General features: G+C 37.5%; 1 protein-coding gene across 7 annotated transcripts in view; it reads left to right on the plus strand.

The window, feature by feature from the left end:
* The window catches only part of LOC110828016 (transmembrane protein 47), an 82,142-nt gene extending 57,494 nt beyond the window's left edge, over positions 1-24,648 (plus strand). For all 7 annotated transcript variants that reach the window (XM_022060277.2, XM_087344430.1, XM_087344431.1 and 4 more), the window contains 4 exons: positions 8,076-8,262; positions 9,803-9,952; positions 10,373-10,435; positions 11,329-24,648. In XM_022060277.2, coding sequence (XP_021915969.1) covers positions 8,076-8,262; positions 9,803-9,952; positions 10,373-10,435; positions 11,329-11,489 — 561 coding nt within the window. In that variant the 3' untranslated portion in view covers positions 11,490-24,648. The remainder of the gene's footprint in view (positions 1-8,075; positions 8,263-9,802; positions 9,953-10,372; positions 10,436-11,328) is intronic.
* Positions 24,649-26,603: the final 1,955 nt, after the last annotated feature.

Below are 26,603 nucleotides of genomic sequence, written 5' to 3' on the forward strand. Positions count from 1 at the left end.
TTTTTCACTGGGGCCCCGTAAGAGCACTTAAAAATTGCGTGTGGGGCAGTCGATGTAAATATTCTCACGATACATTTTAAACGAGCGATGACGTCATCGTCTTTAAGCGTTTTGTAGTTCGAGAATGGTCGGACCCCGGGGGGGGGGATAAAAGCAACGGGACGAATGCGCAAAGTCACGAGGTGGAAGAACGATTTTCTGCTATGTTGTCTTTACCCACGATCCACAGCGAAGACAATGCCGCCATCGCCCGTGCTGCCATCTGTCAATGGCCACGTGAACTGTTTGATATCATTTCCATCGAATATGAGTAAAAAGACACATTTGGAGCTTTTGTGTACTCTGCAGCGTTCGTCGTAGTACTTTCTGTTAGTGTCAGTGTATTTCGAGTGGCAGTTTAACGTTATGCATTCTGAGCAGACAGTCCAGTCTGGTTCACCTACTGCGGTGGTTCGTGATGTTTACAAAGGATCCACTTAGCAATTATAACTGTGAATATGGCTGTCTTCTGGATTGTAGCGCCGTGTAGTCGTTTCAGAGGTCCTTGCTGCCTTTGTCATCAGGGCAACATCGCCGTCAAACATAAGCTGTTCCACAAGAACTGCATGTCTTAGTCCCCTTTAATTATTAGTACATCAGAAGAAAACAAAGCCTTAGAACCGAATGATATTCGTCAAGACATCGGCTTAAAATTCGAATAATATACGCGGAACCATTTAATGCGTGGTGGTTCATGACTAAGATAACACAATATTTGAATTTATTTAATTGCGAATCCCTGTTGCCGGCTGTAATGGAATAATCGACTCGGGCAGCGAAATGGTCTTCAGCCTTGTTTATAGGCTACACTGATTGAAATTGATGATTACTTAGATAATGGCCCACTGAAGCCATTTTATATTAAATTGCATTTGGCTTTTGTTATATTTACTCTCGCATGCAGCAACAATATATACTTACTTGTTTAAAGAACCTCGTGACATAATTTACAAGAATATGTGCAAATCTGATAATATTATTTAAAGTGCTGATGCAGGAGCCCAGTGTTATTGAAGTGTCTCTGTATTAATATTCCGTCGTTAAATTATCTTTAATCATTTCTGTATGACGATTTTGGAATGAGGGATTGTGGGAAAAATTTGGGTGGAGTTGACCAGAGAAATCTAAATAGAAGTTGGTAGCTTTGTGAAGGAACTTGAAAGAGGAATTAATGTGGAGATGGAGGGATATTTTTTATAGGGCTGTGTAAAGAGGGGAATTTTGGAAGTGCTATAATTAAAAAAAATAATATAGTTTGCGATACAGGGAAATTTCTGACAATACGTTAGACGGTGACATTGCATTTGTTTTACAAGGCGAAGAGGATAAAAATGACACTTGGAAAATATACGCATTGCTTTCAGCCTTGTCAGATGTTTTACAGGAGTCCTAGCAAGAAAACAGAATTGCGAACAGAGGGATTTTTCTCATTTCGTTTTTAGAAAGTGCGTTACTGGCGACTGCAGGGCGTTGAGAAAAGAGGTCCTGTTTACTGGCGATTTGTTGATTGCAGATAGCGTTTGATGCTGTGATCAAAGCAGCCTTTGGCGGAGGCAAATTAGATTTGGGGCATCTTTCAAATCTATATACGCGTTGAGCGTCTATAAAGATAGGGGCGTAATAGTAAAATTACAGCGAAACAATTACTATTCATTGATGAGGTGGCAGTGAATTTCAACGATGCCAATGCACACTCGTCAGTAATGTGGGTTGCTTTTTTGCGAAGGTTTTAGCTACACGTGCTACGCCGGAAATGAAATATAAAATTAAGCGATGATTGGTGGCTGAAGGCGACTGTAGCTGTCAGTACAAGTGCCTCCCGAGTTGCCGGACTAAGGGGTTCCCCGCACCAGCTAATTTCGAGTCGAAGCTCTCAGTCAGTGCCCTGATGTGGTCGGCAAAGAGCGGGATCCCCCAAATTTTAGTGTATTTGCCTGTTCTAACGTACCAGGGCGCATTAGTAGCAATGCGAAGACACTTGGATTGCAACACTTGCAGCTGACCTCCAGGCCGGGCATGTGTAATCCATCATACGACGGCACACCGTTTCTGACGGACAGGTGTCTTTTTATATTGGGGGGGGGGGGGGCAAGCACGCCCGGTCTTTGAGCTGCCTTCTTTCCCATTTGGTTCACGTGTGCCGACGACGTCATCTGTGTGTGAAGGGTCAGCCAAAGATTCCTGTGTTGGCTCTCTAAGAAACTAGAATGTTCTGGGTTTCTCGATTCGCTTCGCAGCCTTGTAAAATAACACAACCGTGCGTCGTCCGCGTAGTACGCTGGGTCGGCGTGTCGGCGGGTGCAGGTATGTCGTTCACATGCAGATCGGACATCACAGGGAAACCGCGCCGGTTATTAGTCTCTGGTCAAAGTTCTGTTAACTCTTTAAGCATGGAGGACTGACTGCAGCGAGCAGTTTAAACTTCCGACAAGTTACGCATGGGTAGATGGTTCGCAGGCTTTCAACGTTCATGTACCAACTGCAGCGGTTGGGTAGCGTCATATAATAGGAAAAGATTTTTGCTTTCGGTAAAATTGAAAGGCTTCGACAGAAAGCGGTAATTCGTTGCCTGTTACAAAGCAAGATGCGTGCTACGAGGTTGACCCACTATGAAACCCGTCAGTCGGGATAGACGGTAGGCCCGAATTCCGTATCTCCAGGTTACGAATTGGAAGCATTACCACTCGAGGCTATTTGATCGGCACTAAATAATTAGCAGACATGGTTATTTAATTTCTAACCCCTTTGTGCCCAAGCCGCTAGACGCTAGTCTCTGTCTGCGGAGAACCGAGTTCCGTCCCGGGTGCCTTGAGGCGGGTGGACGAAGTGGCACGCGAGCAGACCTGCCTCCGAGTTCTTCTGGCTTGTGTTGCTCGACCGCTATTTCACCATTGCTCCATACTCATAGACCTGATATTAAGTTAGGGACCATTGGCTAGAGGCTTTAATATTCCAGAAGATATGCATTCAGATACCTTGGTTTAATTTGTTGACTGTTCTCTGAGTTCTGTGAGCTATATTTGGAATCCTCGGGCAGTGCAAAGATAATGCAGATAAATATATTTTAAAGCCCTTTTAGTCCTTGGACCTGGGACAAGACTCTTCTGTCTGAATCCTAACTTCAGCTGCAAATATTATTGCCTCTTTCAGAGACGCATTGCACGGGGCAGATTCGTGATGAAGCTGGTAATCGCTCCGCCGGTCGAGAAGATCTCTTCCGTTTACGTAGCCCGAAGGTTCAAGACCGCATTTGTCACGTTACGTTTTTAGTAACAGACTTGAGTCTTGAGAATTGCGATGTGCGTGCGTCAGACGTGACTGACAAGCGGTTATCCGCGAGACGCATCACGCGGTGCGTTCCCGGAAGTAATTCTCTTCTTTTACGTGTGTGCAGGTTTCTTCCACCTCACAATTTTCCGTTCTTCCTGCTCGTCTATCGTATTCTATTGATTTTCTTCCCCTGACGCCCCGATAGAAGACGGGAAGAACCAACCTTTATCCTTACTGTCGTTGTCATAGCAACAAAGTGTCTGGATCGTTTGATTTGAGGGCGAATCTCGAGATGCAGAGGTCGGGGTTCGGGGCGGAAGGGGGCGAAGGCAATGTCGCTTATTAAGTAATGTTTACAGGAATGGTGTGAGCAAATCGATTGATCGAAATATGTAAAACGCTGGTCATTTCCCTTTGTTTTTTGTAGTTTTAGACGTGTTTATACTCCATGTAAGAAGAGTTGCGAAAAGTCCACTTGTATATTCTGCACTTGGATAAGATACAGGCAATAAAATGGTTCTGTCTGAATGGACCAGAAGAGTAACGCTAAGTTGTCTGTAAATGTTAATTAACATTTTCACGAAAATGCAGCAGTTGGAAATGTGATTGTAATATACAAGTAAGTCCTGATTTGCTTGGCTACGCTTCAGTTTCGAATTTTTCACACTTCCGGTGCTGTGAACGAGTTGCCTCTGCCCTGAATATGTAATTGATGTTGACGTTAATTAAAATAATGTAGTTACTTTGACATTTGAGGTTAGTACAACAAAATATGTTGGTAGCAACGTGTCGCAGAATTCATGTTTAATTTTGATCAGTATGTCCTGGGTTCTACGTAACTGCAAGGTGTTTGCGAAATATTGAATTCCGAAGTAATGATCGTGCATTTGTTCTTGTTAAGATAAGTGAGGAGATAAGTCATCCGGTTGTGTTATTGAACGAACACGCCGACCGTCAGTCTTAATTATGCGTTAACAATGTAACACGTTATGAATTGATTCCATTGAAACAATGCAAATACTGCGATTCGAGCGTCAGTTGGACGTACGGAATGCGCTTGTATGAAATTCCGCATGTCATTCGAGGCCATTCCAAATCACAAACCAAATGGTAGCAGGGCGTAACATGACATCAAGACCTTTACATGACTTATAAATCATGAGCAGGTCAAATGATGATGCCAACTTAGAAGAAAAGTGAATACACCCATAAGCTATGTACTGTTATTGAAACCAGAGACATCTGACTGCACGCTTTGTAAACACAACTCGTTTCGTGGTTGGTTTGCCCTTATTTGGAGTCTGAGCTGGGAGAACAGCTCATCGTGGCGGATTTACGCTGTTTATTCTCAGTCAGTACAGACATTTCTTTTATTACAACATCCGAACAAAGGTGGTTTATATGTGAGCTGCAAAATAAGATCGAAGGTCTAGTCATAGGAATAATAAATTTTGCAAGACTGACTTTCATGTAAACACCTGTCTCCAGCTTCAGGCATTTGTGAAATTTGAAAGAAAGAAACACGCTGGAATGTCTGTGATTGTAGTTGTGTGCATGATCGTAACATTTCACATCGTCCTAGTTCACTGTCTCCTTAATATTTTTTTTAACTCGACGCACTGTGACTCTTCAATGCGAAGTCGTATAATGTAGATTATTGAAGTCTTAAATTAGACGTTTGCATTGTAAAGCAGTTTCAGTATAAGCAGCAGGACTTTGGTGTAAGACAGGAATAAACAATTATTGTAGTGTAATACAAAGGATCAGTTATAACAAACTGGCCATTTCTTTAGTAATTTTATTAAAATGAAGATTTTAATAAATAAAGTGAAGGTTATGGTGGATTTCGTTACTTCTGTACCAGATGTTCGGCCCCCGGATGAAGGTTGGTTCTTCCTTGTAGGGGAAATAATGTTTGTAAACTGAAAAGTAGGTATATTTTAAAGCAGGGGTGGCCAACCCGCGGGCCGCATGTGACCCGCCTTGAACATTTTTCCGGCCCGCGAGATTCATCACACTTTTACAAAATATATTTATATTTAATTTTTAGTGCTATATATTTCTTTACAATGTACGCTTAGTATCATTATTATTATATTATCTATGTTTACATGTAAGAATAATAGTAAACACAATAATAATAACTCATTATGTTTCAATTTTTCACTCCAAAAAAATGTCTATAGTGTATCTAAATCTAATATGGGGATATATAATTTTATATGTGGCCCGCGGAGTTATGATGCATTTCCAAAGTGGCCCGAAAGATCATTTGGGTTGGCCCAACCTGTTTTAAAGGGTACTGCCGATGACGTGTTATAATCGGGGTCAGTAAATTCTTGGACTATGCCCATCGTCTGTGTTTTTAAAAAGAACACTGCGGTTCGGGAACTGGATCTGCTTCCGTCGTAAGTGTTTGAGGTTAGCTCTTTCTGTTGGATCCAGCTGAGTAGGTGCCCGTCCCCCCTTTTTGACCTGAAGACGGAAGCAAATCTAGCTTCCGAAACGCAGTGTTCTTTTTAAAAACACAGACGATGGGCATAGTCCAAGAATTTTGCGATGTCGATTGAAAAGTGGATGTACATGTACATGGTTCGTTGTAGCGAAAATTTATAAATCGTGGGATAGGTGTATTGTCCCACTACCAGTAATGCACCATTGTCAGCTGGCTTTATTTCTTGTTCTTAAAACGAGATTTATGGCTCATACCATAGTCGTTTGTATGTAATCTGTTCTTTGTAGCATGAACATTGAGATTACATCCCTTAAGCCATCTTTGTATTTTGCCATTGAGATAATTCATCCTGTCACCCACAGCATACATTCCCTTTCTAATCCTACATGAACATAACAGGAATAAAACAAAACCCTGCTTCATTGTTCTCCTTCGACCAACAATTTTGCCCCCGTATCATGGTGGCCCTGCATCTCGATTTGAGTTTAAACCTTTCTGTTGTAGAGATTTTCTAAATCCTTGTTCAGATCCTACTTAAAAGGGGGTCAAACGTCCGTAAATACTGTCATCACAAAATAGCATGGGTCATTCCTGTTGGGATATGAACCCATCATCCTCATGTTAGAGTGATGAGTGATTTGTGCATACAACCTCTCGCTGCTGCAAGGCCTGGTGAGACATACGTATTTTGCTAATATTGATGTGATGTTGGTTACTGGGTGGCTGAATTTTTCAAAATGTCTGGTTGGAGGTACAACAACAACAACAACAACACAAAAGTTATGTTTCAGTTGCCCTTATGGGGACAAACATTCAGATGTGCAAGAAAATTATGTGAGTAAGTTCACTCACATAATTTTCATCCACATAAAATTAGTTTATGGGTTCTTTGTAAAAGTTGGAGTCACTGCTTCCTGCGTAAGTAATACCCCCACCCTTTCCATTAAGTTTCAAGTAAAATTTATATTTCCTGCATTTTCACCTTTTGTGCATTTATCATTCAAGCGACCTCCCACTTCTGCTAAGAAGAACGCCTAAAAAGTTTGTGCGTTAGCAGAATAAATTGACTAAGCTCGTAACTGCTGTTCAATTATTGCGCATGTACAAATATTATTAACAGCAAAAGCATCAGTTATATTCCATTATATTTTATTTAACGTGCATCGTACAGAAAACTGTTTTGAACACAAATGATATTCAGATAGCCCTCGATTTTACAACTAGTCAAAAATTTGAAGAAGCAAACGTACCTGATCTTGCAATACAGAATCATGCGTGCCATTAAACACAGTCTTTACTTTCCTCTTTATTTACCATCGTGCTGTGGCCTATGTCTCAGCCCAAGTGTATTTGTACATATTTGACGTTTCGTGCGTAACGTGAAAATTTAACACCAGGTAGAACAGAAATTACCCAGGTCACATTTAATGCAGCTAGCAGAAGAGTTTGTTCATGTAATTGGGAGCGTGTTGTTAGGTCAGTAAAATGACCAAATACAAGATGGACAGCTGGCGTTGAAATGTCATTTGAAGCACTGGGGTTTTATCTTCTATTTATTTCCAGGTAGCTCTTGAGGCCACTCAGAACTCTATTTTTGATATCGTTCTCTGGTAATGATTTGAGCATGCAGTTGCCCACTTACCTCCATCTAACATTGAAGACTAAGCGTCTTTTGAGAATTGCTTCCAAGCTGTATTTGTGTGTTTTTAACAACTCTGCACAAACCATATTGTCACAGTAACATAACTCTCTCTCACTTCATTAATTCAGCAATCATCTCGGATGTCAGTGAAATTGTACTTCACAAACTTACAATTTATTTCTTAAAGATGGCTGTCTTCTGGGTAGTTACGCCGTGTAGTCTGGTAGAAGTTTACCGACGTTTCAGAGGTCCTTGCTGCCTCCATTATCACCATCGCCCTGATGATGGAGGCAGAAAGGATCTCTGAAACATCAGTGAGCTTCTACCAGACTACGAGGCGCAACAACCCAGAAGACAGCCATCTTCAGGCTCTCTGCCGCCATGAAAACCTCAAATCCTACAATTTATATCTTGGTTTATTTAACAATGCAGTGTAAAGTGCATGAGTAATGTAGCATTTAATGATAAAGGGCCTGATGATTATGAATGATGACATGTAACGAAAATGGGAGGAAGTGGTCATGGCATATTTTAAGAGGCTGTTTCTGCATTTATAATGATGATCACACTAATGTAATGAATCCTTAGATGAGCTGGTCTTCCAGCTGAATGTGCAGAAATGTTATGAAAGATGGGTGATTATACTTAGCTCTTCTTTGTCTGTTGCAGGTGATTGCCTTCATCTGTGGTCTGATTGTGATCATTCTCATGATTATGGCCCTCGCCTCAACAGACTGGCTTATGTCTATTGGATGGAGGCAAGGGCTCTTCATACACTGTATAGAAGATAACTCACCGATGCCACTGCCTTTCAATGTGCAGGACCCTCCAGACTGCTATCAAGCAAGAGATGTGGGTAAGTTGTGTGGATTCTCCAGGTTCTTTCTTTTTTATTTGGCGTGAACTCATAAAGCAGCAGGATTCCGTTTGTTTGCTTATGAGCATTTGCAGTTATTGTATTGACATCTGCTACATATTTAATTTGTGTGGTTTTCTTGCTACATGCCTCAGACTTTATATAGTTGAACCTGTGGTTATGCACTGATTGTGGTCAGGTGTTGTAGACATGTACCTCAGTTCTTGTGAAGCTGCATCCCATTGTATAAAGTGCTGAAAATGGTCACCCTTAGTTTTCACGTACAACAGAACATGATGCTCCAAAAGTTTCACAGATCAGTTTAACTAAATGACCAATGAAGTCCCCAGTTTTAAACCTGCCCTAGTTTCCTCTGTGGAGCATGCGTACTTACGGGAGAGGTCGGCATTTGTTCAGACTGACCTGCAGATATGAAGATGGCTGTCTTTTGGGTTGTAGCATTGTGTTGTCTGGTAGAATATCGTCAGGACTGATGAAGAAGGCCGCAAGTACAGTCCACAGATCAGGAGAAAAGCCCTGATAGGAATGGGATATACGCGCATGCGCAAGATTTCGCAGTGAGTGACGAGCTGCTACTAGCCAACCTAAAAGCATTTGTTCCACAACCACTGAAGGAACAACAGACAAAAGGCTTTCACAAGTTCTAATGAGTATAGCTTTAAAATTACCTCACAGTGGCCGAGCGAGCTCGGAGTCAGAAAAGTCAGTTGCTTCTTCAGACTCGACATCTTCACAAGAAGTCTCTTCGTCATCACTACTGTCATTTGGATTGGCAATAATTATTGAGTCGATCACGTCAGCAACAACTCCGTCCCATTTCCAGTATTGTTGTTCCAGTTGTTCCACATGTTGGCAGTATCCTTCCCAATCCTTTGCAGTCACAGTTGCAATCCATTCTGTTGTTAAATCCAGCAGCCGCTTCAAAGACAGATCCCCTGTCATGTTGTTCTTGCGAACGTAGTTTTTTACCTTAGACCATGCTAGTTCTATTGGGCTAAGGTCACACATATATGGAGGCAACCTAACTATAATGTGACCATGGGCATTTAGTAACTGATCATTTTTGAAATTTTTTCTTTTTGTTTCCTTGTCAGTATTAGGTCATACAGTTGACCTTTTCTCATAGCTGGATCACAGAAAACTCTGAAATGTCAGTCAACTTCTACCAGACTACATCTCGTTACAACCCAAAAGACAGCTGTCTTTATATGTGCCACCGCGAGAACCTCAAATCCTATTTCTACTGATATGATACATTGCGTGTTAACCGGTTTGGAGCTTTGCATCCGGTTGTGCAGTCTATTGCATGTGTGACCACTATCAGCACCTTATGCGATTTAGTGCACTTTCACAAGGGCTGAGGTACAGTGTGTGCCTACAATATCTGAACAAATTTGGTTTATAAAAATTGGCTTTTATATGCAAGATACAGTTGTCTCCATATTTAAAATGTGAGATAGTTTTGAAAACTTCTGTGTCTGTGCTGCTTCAGGATCAGCTTTGATCAATTTTATTGCAGCCTATATCAAAGCAGCAGCAGCACTGTGCATCATTACGCTGCTGACAGATATAGTGGCCACACTCCTGACAGGTATGGGTCTTCACAGTAAGGACCACAGAACCAAGTACAAGTATTACCGTGTGGCTGTCTATATCATGGTGCTATCATGTAAGTTTGCAGGACAGAATTATAACATAAAGGTAGCAAATAAATCCTTAAATGTGTGGAAATGTTGAAATATTTGGAAATTAAGAGAAAATTTAGTTCAGGGAATTTTGCCACGTTGTAGTCCAGAATTGTTTAGTCTTCCTGTCTCCTATACAACAACATAAAGTTGAAAATTTACGGAATTGAAACTTGGGAAGAAAGAGAATTGAGAGATGAGATTTGAGGTCCATGAGAACCTCACATCTCATAATTATTATAGAACCCCAGATCTCATACTTATCAAAGTAGTAAACTTAATGATATTCTATTCTGTATTTGAATTACAGACAATAAAAACTCTGACATATTGGCTTGTATGGCCTACTGAGACAGAAATGAAGAAAGAATACTAATTAACTGTGGCATCCACTTTGTTTTCAGTAATATCGATCCTCATTGCCTTGGTGATCTACCCTGTGTGTTTTGCAGCAGAGTTGAGTGAGGGTGAGTTGATAGTGATTTAATGTGTTGCCTAGAAAATTTCATAATAATTTTTCATGTTTCCATGTATTATTAGGGTGATCAAATCATGGAGGATGAAGTTGGTGTGTAATGTGGCATTTGCGGGAGAGGCGAGGAGTGTCTGAAAAATTGTAATTGGAAGTCCTGAAGGACGGAGACCACTCAGAAGACATAAGGCATATATGGGAGAATAATATTAAAATGTACCTTATGAATGAGAGGAGGTTGTAGACAAGAATGCATCTAATTGAAAGGAAGAATAGTCTTTAATAATAGCAATGAAAACATTGTTTGTCAAATTGTAAATGACCTTGTACTATAAAAATTTCTATATGTCTGCAGTATTAAAGTTTCATCTTTACCTGTCTAATGTAGTTGTTCTAACGCCCCTTGTGGAGACACTAATTCTTAAATATAAGCTCCTGGCATATCTGTGTTTGTCAGTGTGTCCACATATTTCATAATTTCATTTCATATTTCAAATTTTGTATGGGGTTTCTACAGTAAATGATGCTGAGGAGAAGCAATAATTATCTTCCATGAGTCCACTGTAACCTCTACATTACATTGAACTCAGACCAAACTTGATCATGTTTCTCAACCTGCGTAAGGATTTGGATCATTGGTTCATATCCACATTTGTCTGTGTTGTCCTGCAAAGGTTGATTTGTTGCTATGATCTGACTTTCCAACTAAATCACTTATGAATAGAATTTAGAGACCTACTATCTTTAGAGGATGTCAAGGCTCAAATTGGGCTATAGTTCCATAGAAGAAGGTCTTATTATACTTGAGATTATTAATTTTTGTTAGTAAATTACAATTTAGAAGCAGAATACTTTGAAGCTTCATGTTGACTGGTTGTGGTGTGCCAGGAAACCGCACCGTGTGGGAGTTCGGCTGGGCATACGGTGTCGGCTGGGGTGCAGCTATTTTCCTGTTTGGAGGAGTGGTGCTACTGCTGTGTGACAAGGAGTCGGAGGAAATCTACTACAAGGAGCGTAAGATTGTTCATGACAGCGACTCACGAGCCTAGTGCCCACCCGCCCTGCCCGATGTTGTGCTCTGAACTGCTGCCGTCACTTCAACCCATGTCATCACATGACAACACACGAAGAAGATCGCTCACTCACTGCCGAGCGGACACAAGTTTCAGTTAGCCAGGTTTTACATCTCAGTAGGGGACCTGGTGGTCTTTGTGTAAGACACTGGACTCTTCATTCAGAAAGTTGGGTTTGATCACTGGACAGGTCTGTGTGCAGAGCTTTCTGCTCATAGTTTAAAGCCTTCATTTTTCCAAATACAAAAATTTTGAGAGACTGAAAATACTGGGCCCTTATCCTATCAACTGAGTAACAGAATCCATGTTATGGGTGCTTGGATCCTACACCCTTGCCTAGGACACAGGCCAGGAAGGTCATCATGGACGTTACTTAGAGGTATTGGATTAAAGCACAAGTCACTAACACACACAGTCTGCAGGTCATTGAAGTGAATGACAACACTGTTGTATAGATGGTCTCGGGGTGGTTTGTTTTTGAGGTAGCAACACGTTTATTGTGCCGAAACATACAATGGCTCCTTTGATTTTGTAAGTCCTTTGTGTTGAATTTTATAGATGACCGAATATTTGAATTTGTTAACTATTCCGTGCGGAGGGATACTCTGTGGACCAACACATTAATTTTTATCTATCATAGATGTATTATGTACATCATTGCAGCCTGTTTTATTGCTGGTTTTAATATGCAGACAGAACATTTACCTGTGAATACAGGTACGAACTTACATTTTCACAAAATACATTTTCTTGACTCATGTATTAGGTGTAAACATTGTTTCTCATGCAGAATGCAGAGATTTGCATTGCAGGTGATCCTGCACTGTGGGGGTTAATGCCAAGTATTGTATAAAAGAAAATAGCTAACTAACTAACTAGATGGCTTACGGAACCCGAAGGTTCATCACCGAACTAACCAAAGCCGTCTAAAAGAAAAACAAATTTTTATCAGAGTCAAAGAAAACTCATTTAGTACTTGATGAAAATCTCAAGGGAAGGCAAAAGCATGTCTATATAGTTTTGTAAAATTATTTATTTTAGTTTTATGAGCACAGTTGTAATGTCTGTTAAATACTGCATCATAATTATGGCTGAGGTTTGTATGATGATGGTGACTGCATCTGTAATGAGGATTCTTGATGTATTTCTTCTTAGCTTGATAGCTCAGTATTGGATGTAACTGGCAGTAGTAGTATAATTGGGGGTGGGCGGAGTAGATGTTACTGTTTGATCTTAAACCACTAGCTGAAACTTGTGTCCTTTGTCTGGAAAGTACAATGATTTTGATCAACCAGGGATCACGTGTAATGTGTGAGTGTGTCTGCCATGCTGTGTTATGTGGTTTCATTGGAGGAGAAGTCAACTGTTTTATGTTTATTTTTGTTTTTATCATTTTGTTAAAGATGAAAGACATGGTAGATGTGTGTATATGAGGGTGCGGACTTCACTCAGAATGAAAACTGAAAGGAGTCTGAGTTACATGCAGGCCTGTGCAGTGGTTTCACAACCATTTTCAGTCTTTTGATTTCAGAAGATAAATAAGATAGTCTGAACTACCATCTGTTGAATGGCAAAACAGAAATGTGACAAACTTATGGTTATGGGTATACAATTGCAGCATGTCTTATCTTACAGTTGGAATCCAATAACCTTCAGCAACATGCCAAAACAAAATCTATTAACACTATAAGTCACATTCAAGGAGCTCCTGATGATGGAAGAATAAGGCACTTCATAAGCATATTTGAATATGACGTGAGTTATAATGAGGGAAACGTTGTCTTGAATTACTAGTACTGAATTTTTGTGTTCTTATGTAGTTGCTTTCTCAATTTGGAGTTGTTACGGCAATGTAAAATCCATCTCCCTACGCTTGATTTTTTTACCACCTTATATTGGCATATTATTGGTTTTGTTTCTTATGTATTATATTGTAATGTATTTTCACTTGTAAATTTTAGTTGCTGCTTAAATGTTGGGTTGTAAATGCATGAAGCCATAGAGCGTTGGTGACATTCATCTTTTTCATGAATGTGAGCAAGTCCAAAATTATTTTGTTCTTCCGACACTATTCCTTGGGATTATTTCTGGGATTTACAAACTTACATTTTTTCTGCATTGCATTGAGATTAAATATTGTTTTTGGTCATGGAGATAAATTGTTACATACTGCAAGACATAAGAAAATTCTCCCTTTATTCACTGTCATTGATTTTCCACTTTAAATTTCTTTTGAAGTAAACTGTGAAGGGAATTGGATTCATACTGTGTAGAAATGTAATGAGGAAATTATATGTTGGACTTGTTCCGCAGGATGTTGTGTGGAAATTGAAGTTAAACTGGAGGAATTAAACATTCTTCCTTAATAACTGAAAATATTCCAATGTTTCAAAATTGTTAGTATTCAGAACAGTTTGTTTTCAACATCAGCAAATGATTAGTCACAAGTATAACTTTCTTTATGCATATAATGTGGTGTTTCATTCTTTTGTTTTAGAAAGAGATGCACAAACTGTTGATCCCATACCATAAATTTTCTTCATACAGTGAAAGTGTTTGATTTTATTTTTGAAGTTTTATGAGAAACTTTGATACATGTTTAAAGTAACTAATCATCTTCACAGTCTCCAAGCAAATTGGTCGTACAAAGCCGATATGTTTGTAGCTATATGCAGTCTCTGAGCCTGTCATGTTAGTGGTTGGGTGACTGTCAGCTGTAATTAAAAGGTTTTTTCTATGTCTCATATCAGAGACAGTTTACAACAGTCATCTTTTTGCCATATTTCAAATCGGCAATTCAGCGATTTTATTACCAGACAGCCCTTATTTTCTAAACAAAATGAAATATCACCATTTGCAGCTGCAGATTGCATTGTGTGCGCTGTTCTTGATCCCAGTACTGCCATCCACTGTCCAATGTTAATAGAGTCTGTTGCTGTTTGGTAACGGCATTGTAACAAAAGCCAGGTGCATTACTCACTAAAATTTTCTACAGTCTCATTTTGAAACAGGCCTCTATAATTTTCTTGTCAATCTGAGATGGTGACTTATAAGAAATGGAGATGCTTATACAGCAGAGGTATGCCTTCTGTACAAGCTGAAGGTCTCAAAATGATTATAGGTTCAGCTGCATCTACTTTAACATTCATTTTTGCCATTTGTGGGTTTCGTATGATTCTTTGAAGTATGAATTGAATTTTTAAATAGTTTTTGTGCAAGCTTTGGTTTCAAAGGGTTATTCAGTTAAACAAGTTCAAAATAGTTTGTTATTCTTTGCATGTAAGCACTTTTACATTTTTGTAATATGAAAATTAGCCATTTTTAGCAACACACACTTAGTGTCATCGCGTGATAAGTAAGAAAGACTGAAAATTGTTACAGTAATTTTAATCTTATTTAACTGTTAGATACTAGACAAACAAAGTGAGGTTATTGTAGTGGGCAGGGCAGTGATTTACTAGCAAGAAATGAATTATTTACTGAAGTTTGTTGTCTTCTGGTTTGTAGTGCCATGTCGTCTGGTGGAAGCTTACCAAGTTATAGAGATCCGTGCTGCCTCCCATCTTCAGGGCATTGTGTAGCCTTATTCTTGCTCATTGCCCTGATGATGGAGGTAGCAATGACCTTTGAAATGTTGCTAAACTTTAACCAGACTACATGGCGCTACAACCCAGAAGATAGACATCTTCAGATGAGTGCAATGAAAATTTCAAATCCCACTGAATTATATACTACTGCTACTACTACTACTACCACTACTATTTTTACAGCTTATAGAAGAAACAACTACATTATATCCAACTATAAGAAAACAGGAAAATTTTAACTTTGTATGGATGACAATATTAGAAGTGAAAGCCCATAAGATCTGTAGTTTATTTCATAGGTTGTCTAAGTTCATTATTACTAATTTTACACTAAACTTGTGCAGAAGTTGCATTAAAATTCTGTAAATACTTTTGAAAATGTTTTAGTTTGCTTCAAAAACCAGACATGAAAATGTGAGTTATGTAGGAAAACTTGAACATGGAAAGGTAAAAGTAAGACAGTAAGACATTTATTTTGATTGCCACGGCATGAAGATGTCTCTCATCTACCACAAAAATGTACCAAGATGTGCCTGTGATTCATTTGTACATAGTAATTTAAGATAACTGTGGAGTCAACCAGATAGAAGCGCATTGCAAACACCCATTTGTGAAGCAATATCAGGATGTGAGTGCACCCAATCCCATGGTACATGCACAAACGAGAGGCCAGGAAGAATAACATGGACTGTACTATGGACAGAGTAAAAAAAGAACAGATACAAAATTTTGTCTGCTGATAAAGTGAATTGTAAGTCAAAATTTTGAAATGATGACATCACCAGATTCATTACTTGTGATTGCTTGGCAGTGTTCCCAGATGCTCAGGTCTCAGATACTGTTTGAAGGGATTTCTTATTGATTAAACATGTATTTTGGTAACTCATTCAGTTGGGTGAAAAACTAAATTTAAGATGGAAGCTTCTAATTTCCTCTTCATTACAGTGAGAGCAAGTGTGCATGTGTGTGTGTGTGAGTAAGCGAGTGTCTGAATTGGTTGAAACAACTCGGGCAGGGTAGGTTTGTTCTCTATTGTTTAACTGACATTGAATATGAAATACATTGTTAACTGAACGTGAAACCAACAAGACACTCTTCTTTACAAAGCCAAGATTAATTGTAGAGACATAATATGGCCAATGGAGAAACATTTTCATGAGAAAGGAACCTGTACTATTATATAAGAGAGAATAAATATTTACAGTAACAATAAGAGTAATTATAATTGTACGTATCTTGTGATCAGGTAATCATATAGTCATTCAACAAAGGAAGAACATTGATTGTCGTCAGTACAGTACTTTCATCAATGTAATGTTCATGTGGTGAGACTGGATTATGAATGCAGATTATGTAGAATGGTAAATTTTTGGTTTGTTTGCAATGTCTAATACAGAAGATAATATAATCACTTAAATTTTCATAGCCATGCTAGAAGTTGTCTTCTGATTGAACTTGATCTCTGCCTGGAATATTACGTTCATGATACTGTTTGTGTTACATGATCTGCTTGCTCTGTTTAATGGACTATAACCATGTTTTGTATATAATTTATATGGATGTAACAGGTTTTTTTTTTTTTAAATATTACTAAGAAATCCTGTCTTCGCAAATGTCTGCCACATATGATTCAAATGGTTACCATATCATTATAAAATCTTAACTTCCAATATATCCTGAAAGCTTTTTCTCCTGTGAAGGGGGTTAAGCTTTATTGCATTTGATGTGCTGAAACTTGGGAACCATTTGTGCAGTGATTGATGTCAACATCAATTCAGTTGTTACACGGAAGGAAATTATCATGGAATTAGTTCTGTGTGTTAAGTAAACCACAATGGAGAATCTGTTTCTGATTCAGTACATATACAACCATCAGTATCAGTTGTGAAATATTGTTTTTTATTCTGAGCTTCTGAAGTTATGTCAGATTGCCCCATCTGCATAGATATACCATTTGTAATAGCATTTGGTTTTAATGTGTTTACACCTAATTATTTTCAGCTTGCAATTTATATGTTACATTCCCTTGTACTGTGTACGCAAGTAATTTCTGATGTTGAGATATTATTGTGTTTGTATGTAAAAAAAAAATTGGAAACTTTTGGCTTCAGGTACAGTTGTTGCAATTTGTTTATTATGTGTCCTTCCTGTTGTAACAGTTATTTGTTTTGTGAATACTCTAATGCTAAAATTTGTGTTTGTATGTAACCAGCAGTTCATCTTCTCACAGGTAATTTCAGAAACATGTTATGAAGCTGTTTATGTCTGTTACCATCATTTAGGGGTATGGTACCCAATTTTTGCTTTTAAAGTATGCAAACATAACATTTCTGGGGAGCAGTCATCTACCTGGTTATAGAACCTGTGTTCAGTGAAGTTCTCAGTTGTCCCATCTGTTCACAAACTAGAGTCACTTAAATCTAGTTCACATTCTCTTTGCGTAGTTCTAAGATATCCAGTTTGTACCATCTCTGATCTTCTCAGTCTTCCAAACCAAGAGATGGTGATCAAAAGGACTTTCATTGATAGGGGTAATTACTTTAGCAAACCCACATGATTTATATTTTTTAAATCGACATATCACGATCATTTATATATGGAGTAATTGTATTTCTGTTTCCTTGGCTTTTGTAGACGTCTTAAAATTAATCTCTAATTAATATTTTTCTGTACAGCATGTTATCATGACTTTTATAATATTATGTTATCAGAACCATTTTATATAATTTTTCATTGCTTCCTGATAAGAAAAATGCTGAATGTTGTGGTCAAGTGGTTATCATTTCTTTGTATTCCTGAAGTCCAAGGTTTAAATCTAGCTTAGACAGGATTTTCATGGTGTTCCTAAATTCCTCTGGGCAGAAAATGCTAGGATAGTACCTAGAATTAGGCCAGGATAATTTATTTTCATGTCCTTTCCAATTCATTTTTCGTGCTGCATATTCGGAGTTACTGACAGTGTCATTAAGTAAACTGCAATTAAATAACATAAGAACAGCTCATGAACATGCTAAATCTCTGTTCCCCTGTGCAGCTTCATAGTGTTATGATTGGGTAGGTATATTTATTTGTCAGAACATTACACATTTTACATGAACTACATTGCTTTGAATTAATTTTTTCTAATCAGTGTTATGTTATTCTTGAACTACCTGTTGGGCCTTGTTGCAACTCAGGATTAATTTGAGACAGTGAATCTTATTTAAGGATTATGATAGTTTTCCTTGAATGGGAGATCATTAAGGTAGAGATGGTTTTCCAGAACTTGGATGTGTGCTCCAGATTTAGTAGAATGGGGATAAGGTGACCAGTATATTTATAAAGGACTTGAGAATCATGGTAGATGTCACATTATTTAGGTCTGTTTTTTTAATGTTACTTTTTCAACACTGCCATTCTGAGCAGCACTGGACACAGGCTACGAGTCATAATTTCTTATCACTGTACGTATTTAAGTCAGTTTTGTGAATTCTCCTCTAATGCTGTATTACTAATTTCTTAGTTTGGGACGACATCCTTTGTTGATGACATTATTATAATTTCCATCATCATCAGATTATCAAATCACAACATTTCAAAGGAAGGATCGTCCGTCATGTTAAGGAGTCTGAAGGGGGTGATACTGATTCTATCATATTTAGTAGACCAAGCTTCTCTCAATCTGTAGACCACAGATTGAGAGAAGCTCATTGTACAAAATCTCTCACACCAAAATCTTGCAGTTGAAGCAAGATTCATCCTTTGAAACATTTTGATTTTCTAACGGTGATTAATTGATGACAAAATCCAGAACAAGGAAATTAACAGTTCAGTGAAGATTGTTCTAAGAAAGTGATGGTTTGTTTTGATTTGACAGTAATGATATGTAGACAGTCTAAGGTATATTTGAAGTTCCCTTCTTCAGTGTGACAATTCAGAGAGCTGGGGAAAGACTTTTTACTTCTATCATTCTACTGATATAATTTGGTCAGGAAACTAGTAGGTTATTCTGTAATTTTAGTGTATTCAAGATGGTAAATTTATGAAAAGTATTTTTATACTACAGTGTCAAACATCATAAATTTAAAATTAGGAGTCTTTCAAAACAGTAGTTACACTATCTTTAGGTGCTGTAGTATGTAACTGTGTTAAAAGATGGGAAATATGGAAGTACATGCCAAGTGGCTGTGCTGTGGTTCAGGATAGGTTAGCCATGTGCTTCTCTGTAGAGCCTTGGGTTCATGCCAAGGTCAGTGTGAGGGATTTGTGATGTGCTGTGTGGCACTGGGACATTTTCTCAAAATTCTTCATTTCTTTCTGTTTCACGGCTGCTGCTTTTTCATCTGTGTGTCATGCGGGCGATGGGTAATGGGTCATTCACTGGTGGCCATAGTCCTATAGTTCCCCCTTTACAACAGTATCAGTGCACTGCAAATGTGTATGCCCATTTTTGGCCCTAGGGATTGGTCCATTGCAAGGCTCCACCATCTTCAGAAAACACTGAGAAAAAACCTCCATGCTGCTGGCAGAATTCAAACCCACAAAAACAATGTCCAGATGATTTGAAGTTAAACAGCCTTTAATTTTACAGTTAATATTTTTAAAATGTAGAAGTACATTTGATGCCATGTGTGTGTCTAAGCAGCTGGTCAAGGAATTTCCACGTATGGAATTTGCATGCCCTTCTCTGATCAAAAAATTGCACCCTGTTAAGCTATATTTTGAGCTGCTGAACTACCTGTATGTCCATAAACATCTGTGATGGTATAAATGCATTAAATATATGTGTAGATGGGGCATAAGATATATTCAGTTATAATATCACATTTTATCAAGTATGAGACGTTTCACTATTACTTGAACAGCACAAGGATCATCACATTGTATATATATAATAATATTAATATGTCTTTTATATATTATTGTACAAAGTGATATGCTGATTTTTTTAAAATCTGTAAATGTGTATGAAACATATTTTATAAGGCAACAGTACTGTTGTGCATATCATATTATACTGAAATTTGGATTGCAAAGTGCTTGATTTTAACCTGATTTGGATTTTAAAATGCAGTTATTTGAATCCAGATGTCTGTCATGTGTAATGTAAAGAATTGTTTAGCCAAACATTATTGCTGATGCTTTGTAGACATAATTTCCTTTTCTTGGGAGCAGTTTATATCTCTAGTCAGTTGGTATTTTAGTTTAGTTTATATATTTATCTTTTTCAAATATATAAATTATATATTACTTTTATGCCACAGTGTTACATGGTTTTCTTGCACTTGTTTCCAAGCACTTTAATTTCAGAAACTTGATTTATAATCTTCCTATGTACTAACTCGTGCTTGTTATACTGGCATCGGTTCCTGCAATGTGCCCTATGTCCTAAGTGAATATACTTTAGACCATTATTCTTGTCGTGTTTGAAGAGGCAAATATTTTGAAACCTTAACGATGTATTTTATCTGCGAAATATTTATTTTCTTTAATTTGCAGTACCTGTTTGTGTAGAAAAGACATTATTTTTGCTTGAATTATAATAGCGCCAATATTTTATTGTTGTATTAACCTAGGATTGTATATTTGGGAGATGGTGTCAACACTGATTAAGTCATTGATTTGTATTGTACATTACTGCTTCAACCGAGTTCCTTTCAAGTGTAATGTCACATACATCAGAGGTATATACCGCAACTCCATGTTATGCTTGTTAATAGTAATTTATGCAAAGAAAAGTCTATAGACAGATTTGTGGAGAGACACAAAGCAGTAACTCCCACCAACAAAGTCAGAATTTAAGTTTAAAACAATCAATTTCATATGTCATTTGGAATAAAGACAACTGTCTTCTGTTTACTGAAATCTTGTAATTGTGAATCACAGCTACTTTTTGTGTGAAGATTTGATTTCAGCATTTTCAGTGTTAATGTGTTTGCTTTTTTAGTATCCATACTTTTGTTCCTAAATATCGTCTTCAACATTTAAGGGTTCTATGGGCAATGTAGAAATATTAAATCATACATTCTTCAACAGTAATCAAACTATACAATTCTAGATCATGATGAAAATTTACAAGCTAATTTCTGTGAACAGTGTTGATGAAAAACTTTACATATGTTAATTTCAAGGAAGTAAACTTAAGAGTGTTTATATTTTGTAGGACTCTAGTAATCCACTGCAGTTTCATGGCAAAATCAGCAAAGCATTGCTCAGTTAAAATATCTACAGTATGTATAAACTTACACACATTAGAAAAAGATAGTTTAAGCTTGAGCATTACAAATCTGTATCATAATTTAACGTGCTTAACAGGGTGACCACAAGATCTCTTGTGTTTTTCATTTTAATTAGTAGGGATATACAATGAAAATACCTTATTTTATAACTGTCATTATTTCACAAATATTTTCTGATTTCTTGAAAAAGTTTTGATGTCATTGTGCAATCCACATCAAATATATACAGATGATGGCATATTTTTCCAGTCTTTAAAATGTTAATAGCATCTGTACTCAATTATTGAAACGTGGCCATTCATTTTCAACGCTTTTCCTTCCCTTGCTGTCTGTGTAACTAAAAGCCCACTTTATACATTTGGTGCATGCATGACACTGTCTTTATATTCTGTCATGAGTCAATTTAAAAAATTGTTCATGAATGAATTAATTGTAGTGACAAGCCCATTGTTTGAAATGTTATTAATATCACTTAAATCATTGATTAAATTAGACTGTCACCCTTTCTTGTATACTAGTAACAGCCTTTCGTACAGCTTATTACGTATTGTTCTCTCTTCTTTGTGGTTCAGTAAGAGACATTGGAATTTCTTTGTTCTGCAGACATGATAATGCCTTTTTTTAAATGCAGAACCACATAATGCCCCTCTCAGCCAGAATTTACCCAGAAATCTGCATGATATTTATTGCTCAGGTTGAGGTTTGAACTGGATACCTCTTGAATACAAGCAATATAGTACACCTTTGTCAGTCTGTTAAGGTGGAACTTCAGCTTACATGAAAGAGCATTGGAAGTACATTGTATCATTCCACACTGAAATTGCCCTTTGCAGGATTGTGGAGTGCCACCAGTTTTCAAATGTCCATTTTTATTTCTGTACTGATGGTCTGCTCTGCATTCAGTGTATATTTCCTTACAGCATTTAAAATTATTAACATTGGAAAGAACATTCTCTCTTCACATTCAAGATGGCAACATGTATTTTTTTTTTTGGAAAGGTTTTTGTGGCTGGAGTTCACTGTATAACTTTGGCTTTCAGGCAGCAGCCATGTCATATTTTGTGTTGACCAACGTTTTGGTAAACACTAGTTGCCATTTTCAAGGTGAATGAGGTGGGGTAATTTCAGAAGCAGAAGGCGAGGGCGTGCACAGTGACACTTGTTTCAGGCTTATCATTCCTGCTGACTCATCAACTTTTCCACACCCATTTTGCATGGAACCCGTAACACATACAAAATCGTTACCCTCATGGAATACAAATCGTATTTTGGTGCTTCCCGGCCCGGCCTCGTCATGTTCACTCGTACTTAAAATACCTTCCATTCTTCATGCTAGGCGACCATCTCGGCTGCCAGCGACCTTCTAGGCTCCGTCTTGTACGTGCCCTTATATATGGCAGACAATGGGTGCAAGATGAATTTGCTGGTGTTTGTTGGTGGAATGGAGGAGCTTGATGTTTGAGGAAAGTAGGTTACAGGAAAATTATGAGGAGGTTCTGGTGACCATGTTGATAAGATTTGCAGTGATTGAATGGAAGGGAGAGTGGTAGCTGTTCTTCAGCCATGTGGTTGGGAGATGTGGAAGTAGACCTGTCCTTTTAAGGGCCCAGTGAGGTCAGTCATTTGGGGTTAAATAGGTGCAGCCAGTCTTTTCTTAGCCTCTTGTCATCTTTGTGGTTGAAGTTGTCTGGATGTGTAAATATCTCTGATACATCCCTGATTATATGGGGATGGTAGCTGCTGATGTTGGCAGTTTCTTCTGTTTTGTTTAAGTCCAGCAATTGGCACCAAAAAATTCATCTCACACCCACTGTCTGCCATTTTTTGGCCTTCTGTAATGACCCAACCTCATTCACCTTGAAACTGAGAACTTCATTTTTTGCCAGAATGTTTGGTTAATGCCAGATATCAGTTGTGGCTCTTACCCAAAATCCAAAGTTATACGTTTATATATATTTACTCTAGCACAAGAAAAATGTAAGAAACTTACTATTTAAAGTGGTCATTACATCAATCAACAATTAAATCTGTGTAAGAAACATACTTGTGGACTTCACAGAATTCTAAAAGTATGATGGACTTTCAGGACTATTAAAAGGTAAAAAGCAATTAAGAATAAAATGGAATATTTAAATTTTTGAAAGAGGCTGACCTGGATGATACTGCAGGGTCATTCTGTGATTTATAAAACTGGGGAAAAGGTGTTACCTTAAAATTATTTCTGTATGTTCAATGAGTGTTATGAATGGAAAATGTTCTTTATTCTTTTCCTATTGATGCCTGTGGTTATCTTAGTTTCTTGCACCAGTATGTGGTTTCTTCTGAAAACATTATCAGTTTGTTTTAGGTTATGTATGTTAATAGAACCTGCTGGGAACGTGTTCATCTACAGGATGAACACATGTTTTTCTAGCTATCCCTTCTGTGTGCAACAGCAAACTACAATTAATGGTCATTTGGAGATGTCTGTAATGATAACAGAATAAAATTATTCATATTATATTTACATTATATTTGCAAAGTTACACGTGTGTCTAATATTTTATATCACTGTCAAAAGTATTAGTTGCAAGAGTGACATAGAGATGATATCACATTTGCTAGAGTACCATGTATTTTGTTACATTTAGGGGAAAAAATTTGGTTGTAATACTAGTAGTTAGGGATATAGTTTAGTATGTATACAAATGCAGATTTGTCTCTAGTTTAGGCACAATATGTCTCTGTTAAACTGGAATTTAATAGACAAAACTGTACTGAAATGATTATCGATAGTGCTATATATATATATATATATATATATATATATATATATATAAGCATTATGCTTGAGCTGAACTCATCTTTTAGTGTAATAATATGAGTTCCTGTTAAGCTTTCTGAATATAAAACAGTACTTCAAATATTTAAATTGTCTTATCATTTAATTTTTGTTTTCTTCAGAAATCTAACCTCAATGATTTTGTAACTAACATAGTAACAAGGTTCTTACACACAAACATGAAGTGTAAATTTAGTAGTGTTTGATATTATTTTTTGTATGAAGGAAAGTACAGTTATGCTATTTTACAATTGTATATACAATATATATATTATACATACACACTCATATTTAAGAGATGGGAGGAAAAATTGCAGTAGATATTGTTTTTTTTAATTATAAACACTATATTGCTGTAGTTGCACATATTCATCTGTTAAATATGATGCCTAAAATATGTTTCAAAATAACTTTAAAAAAAGACAGAATTGTATTTTCTACATTGAACAGCAGATGTTGCATATACTATACAAATAACTATAGGAATAAAATGTTCACTCCTCTAACCTGTGTCGCGTCATATTAAAATCTGTCACGTGTGAAAATGATTCCTCAGAAAATTTTGCACACTTCATACAGGTAATATGCTGATTAGGGATAATTCAGTTCAATTCATTTATTTAAGTGCTTGACAACAGCATATTGTTAAAAAACATTTTATTTAATACAGACTTACAGTGTTTGCTTGGTTCACTGTGATTATTGTACCAGGATTATAAATTTATATATCCAAAGAGTAACAAATACAATTTTAAAGTTTTTTTTTGTAAAATATTAACAGTTTAACAGTTGTTTTTTTACAGATATCCAATATTTCTGATACAATTTAATACATACCACTACTACCAGGGAATCAAATAATAATTTGATTCAGTCTTTAAAACAAGTATTGATAATTAAAACATCTTTCAGACGAAGTTTGTCATTTATTCCTTGACTGTGAAAGGGACAGAACATCCCCCAAGGTGAATTTGCATCTATTCTTGTCACACTAGACTCAGAAACTTTCTGCTGGGGTGCACTTCATGCACATCGGATAAAGTGAAGTGTAAACATTCAGAAGTTCTCAGTCTTTTGTTCTGCCCCAGCCATGGAAAACACAAGATGTTACCTTCCCTCTTCTATGTGTGGAAGGTAGATTAAAATATAAAAGTCTGCTCACTTAGTACTTCGTAAATTATGTTTATGTGATTGTCATATATTTTGTTAAGTTTGGGAAAAGACATCTGACTTAATTTTGGTATTGAAGATAGGTAAAGAAAATGCAGGATTACATTTTATTGATTCATTTAGACATCTAGAGACCAGTATAGAAAATTTTTAAATTTTCCCTGACTGATACACACCAGAATCGAGTCTGACAAGACCAGACACAGCCAGGCGCGATCTCTGCCTCACCAGTGTATTCCAAACCGCCTGTCTCTCCGTCTTTGTGTATATTCTCTGCCTCACCCATTCCCTGATGCAAACAGACTTCAGAGACGGCCCACTAAAGATAGTGTCATACAGAGTCCAGGTCTTGCAGAGGCCGTGTACGTACGAGACAGGGTACGTCAAAGGCTGTCTGGCAGATAACTTTTCTGACAGGAGTTGGTTGGGAGAATTTTGAAAAAAGTATAAAATTTTAAATTCCAAAAATTATCAAATTTTTCAAATTTGTTTGGTTTCGTGCGCTTTTTACACAATTTCCTGCATTTTCGATTTTTTGAAATTTTTTTTTTTTTTTTTCAAAAATTTCCCTACTTCATCAATACCAGAATCAATGTCTGCCAAACCCGATATCAACCATTCTCGCTCTGTCCCACCCGGTATCTGACTCTTCCGGCCTCTGTTCGGGACGTTATGTGCCTCACCTGGTATCTGTTAGTCATCGCCTGTCTCCCGATCTACGTCTCCAGTTCTCTGCAGGAGTCTGTCTCTGCCTTACCAGTTCTTTGCTGCAACCGTTCTTTACAGAGACGGCCCACTAGAGATAGTGTCATACAGAGACCGGGTCTTGCAGAGGCCGTGTAGGTATGAGGCAGGGTACGTCAAAGACAGTGTCTGCAGATAACTTTTCTGAGAGGAGTCGGGGAGAATTTTGAAAAAATCAAAAAAATGTTGGAAATTGTCGAAAAAGCGCACAAAACAAAAACATTTTAAAAATATCACATTAAAATTATTTTAAAATATTCCAAAATATTTCGGTTTTATTCGCTTTTCAGACAATTTCCAGCATTTTTTGATTTTTAGAAACTTTTGAAACTTTTCAAATTTCTCCTCAAGACATGCATGCCAGTCTCGGTGAATGCCACATTCTGTCTCTGCCGGAGTCGGCCTGTCACCCAGTTGTCTGCACCAACCGGCCTCTGCAGGTCCGTGTCTGCCGCACCTGGGCTTCTCAGAGGCGGTACGTCAGAGCCATGTCATACAGAGATCGATCCGTGCAGAGCCCGAGTCAGGCACAGACCGCATTCGTCAGAGA

This window comes from Zootermopsis nevadensis, unplaced genomic scaffold (genome assembly GCF_977971745.1).
Source record: "Zootermopsis nevadensis isolate Lab colony 2312 unplaced genomic scaffold, Znev_1.0 Znev_ptg000007l, whole genome shotgun sequence".
Lineage (NCBI taxonomy): Eukaryota > Metazoa > Arthropoda > Insecta > Blattodea > Termopsidae > Zootermopsis > Zootermopsis nevadensis.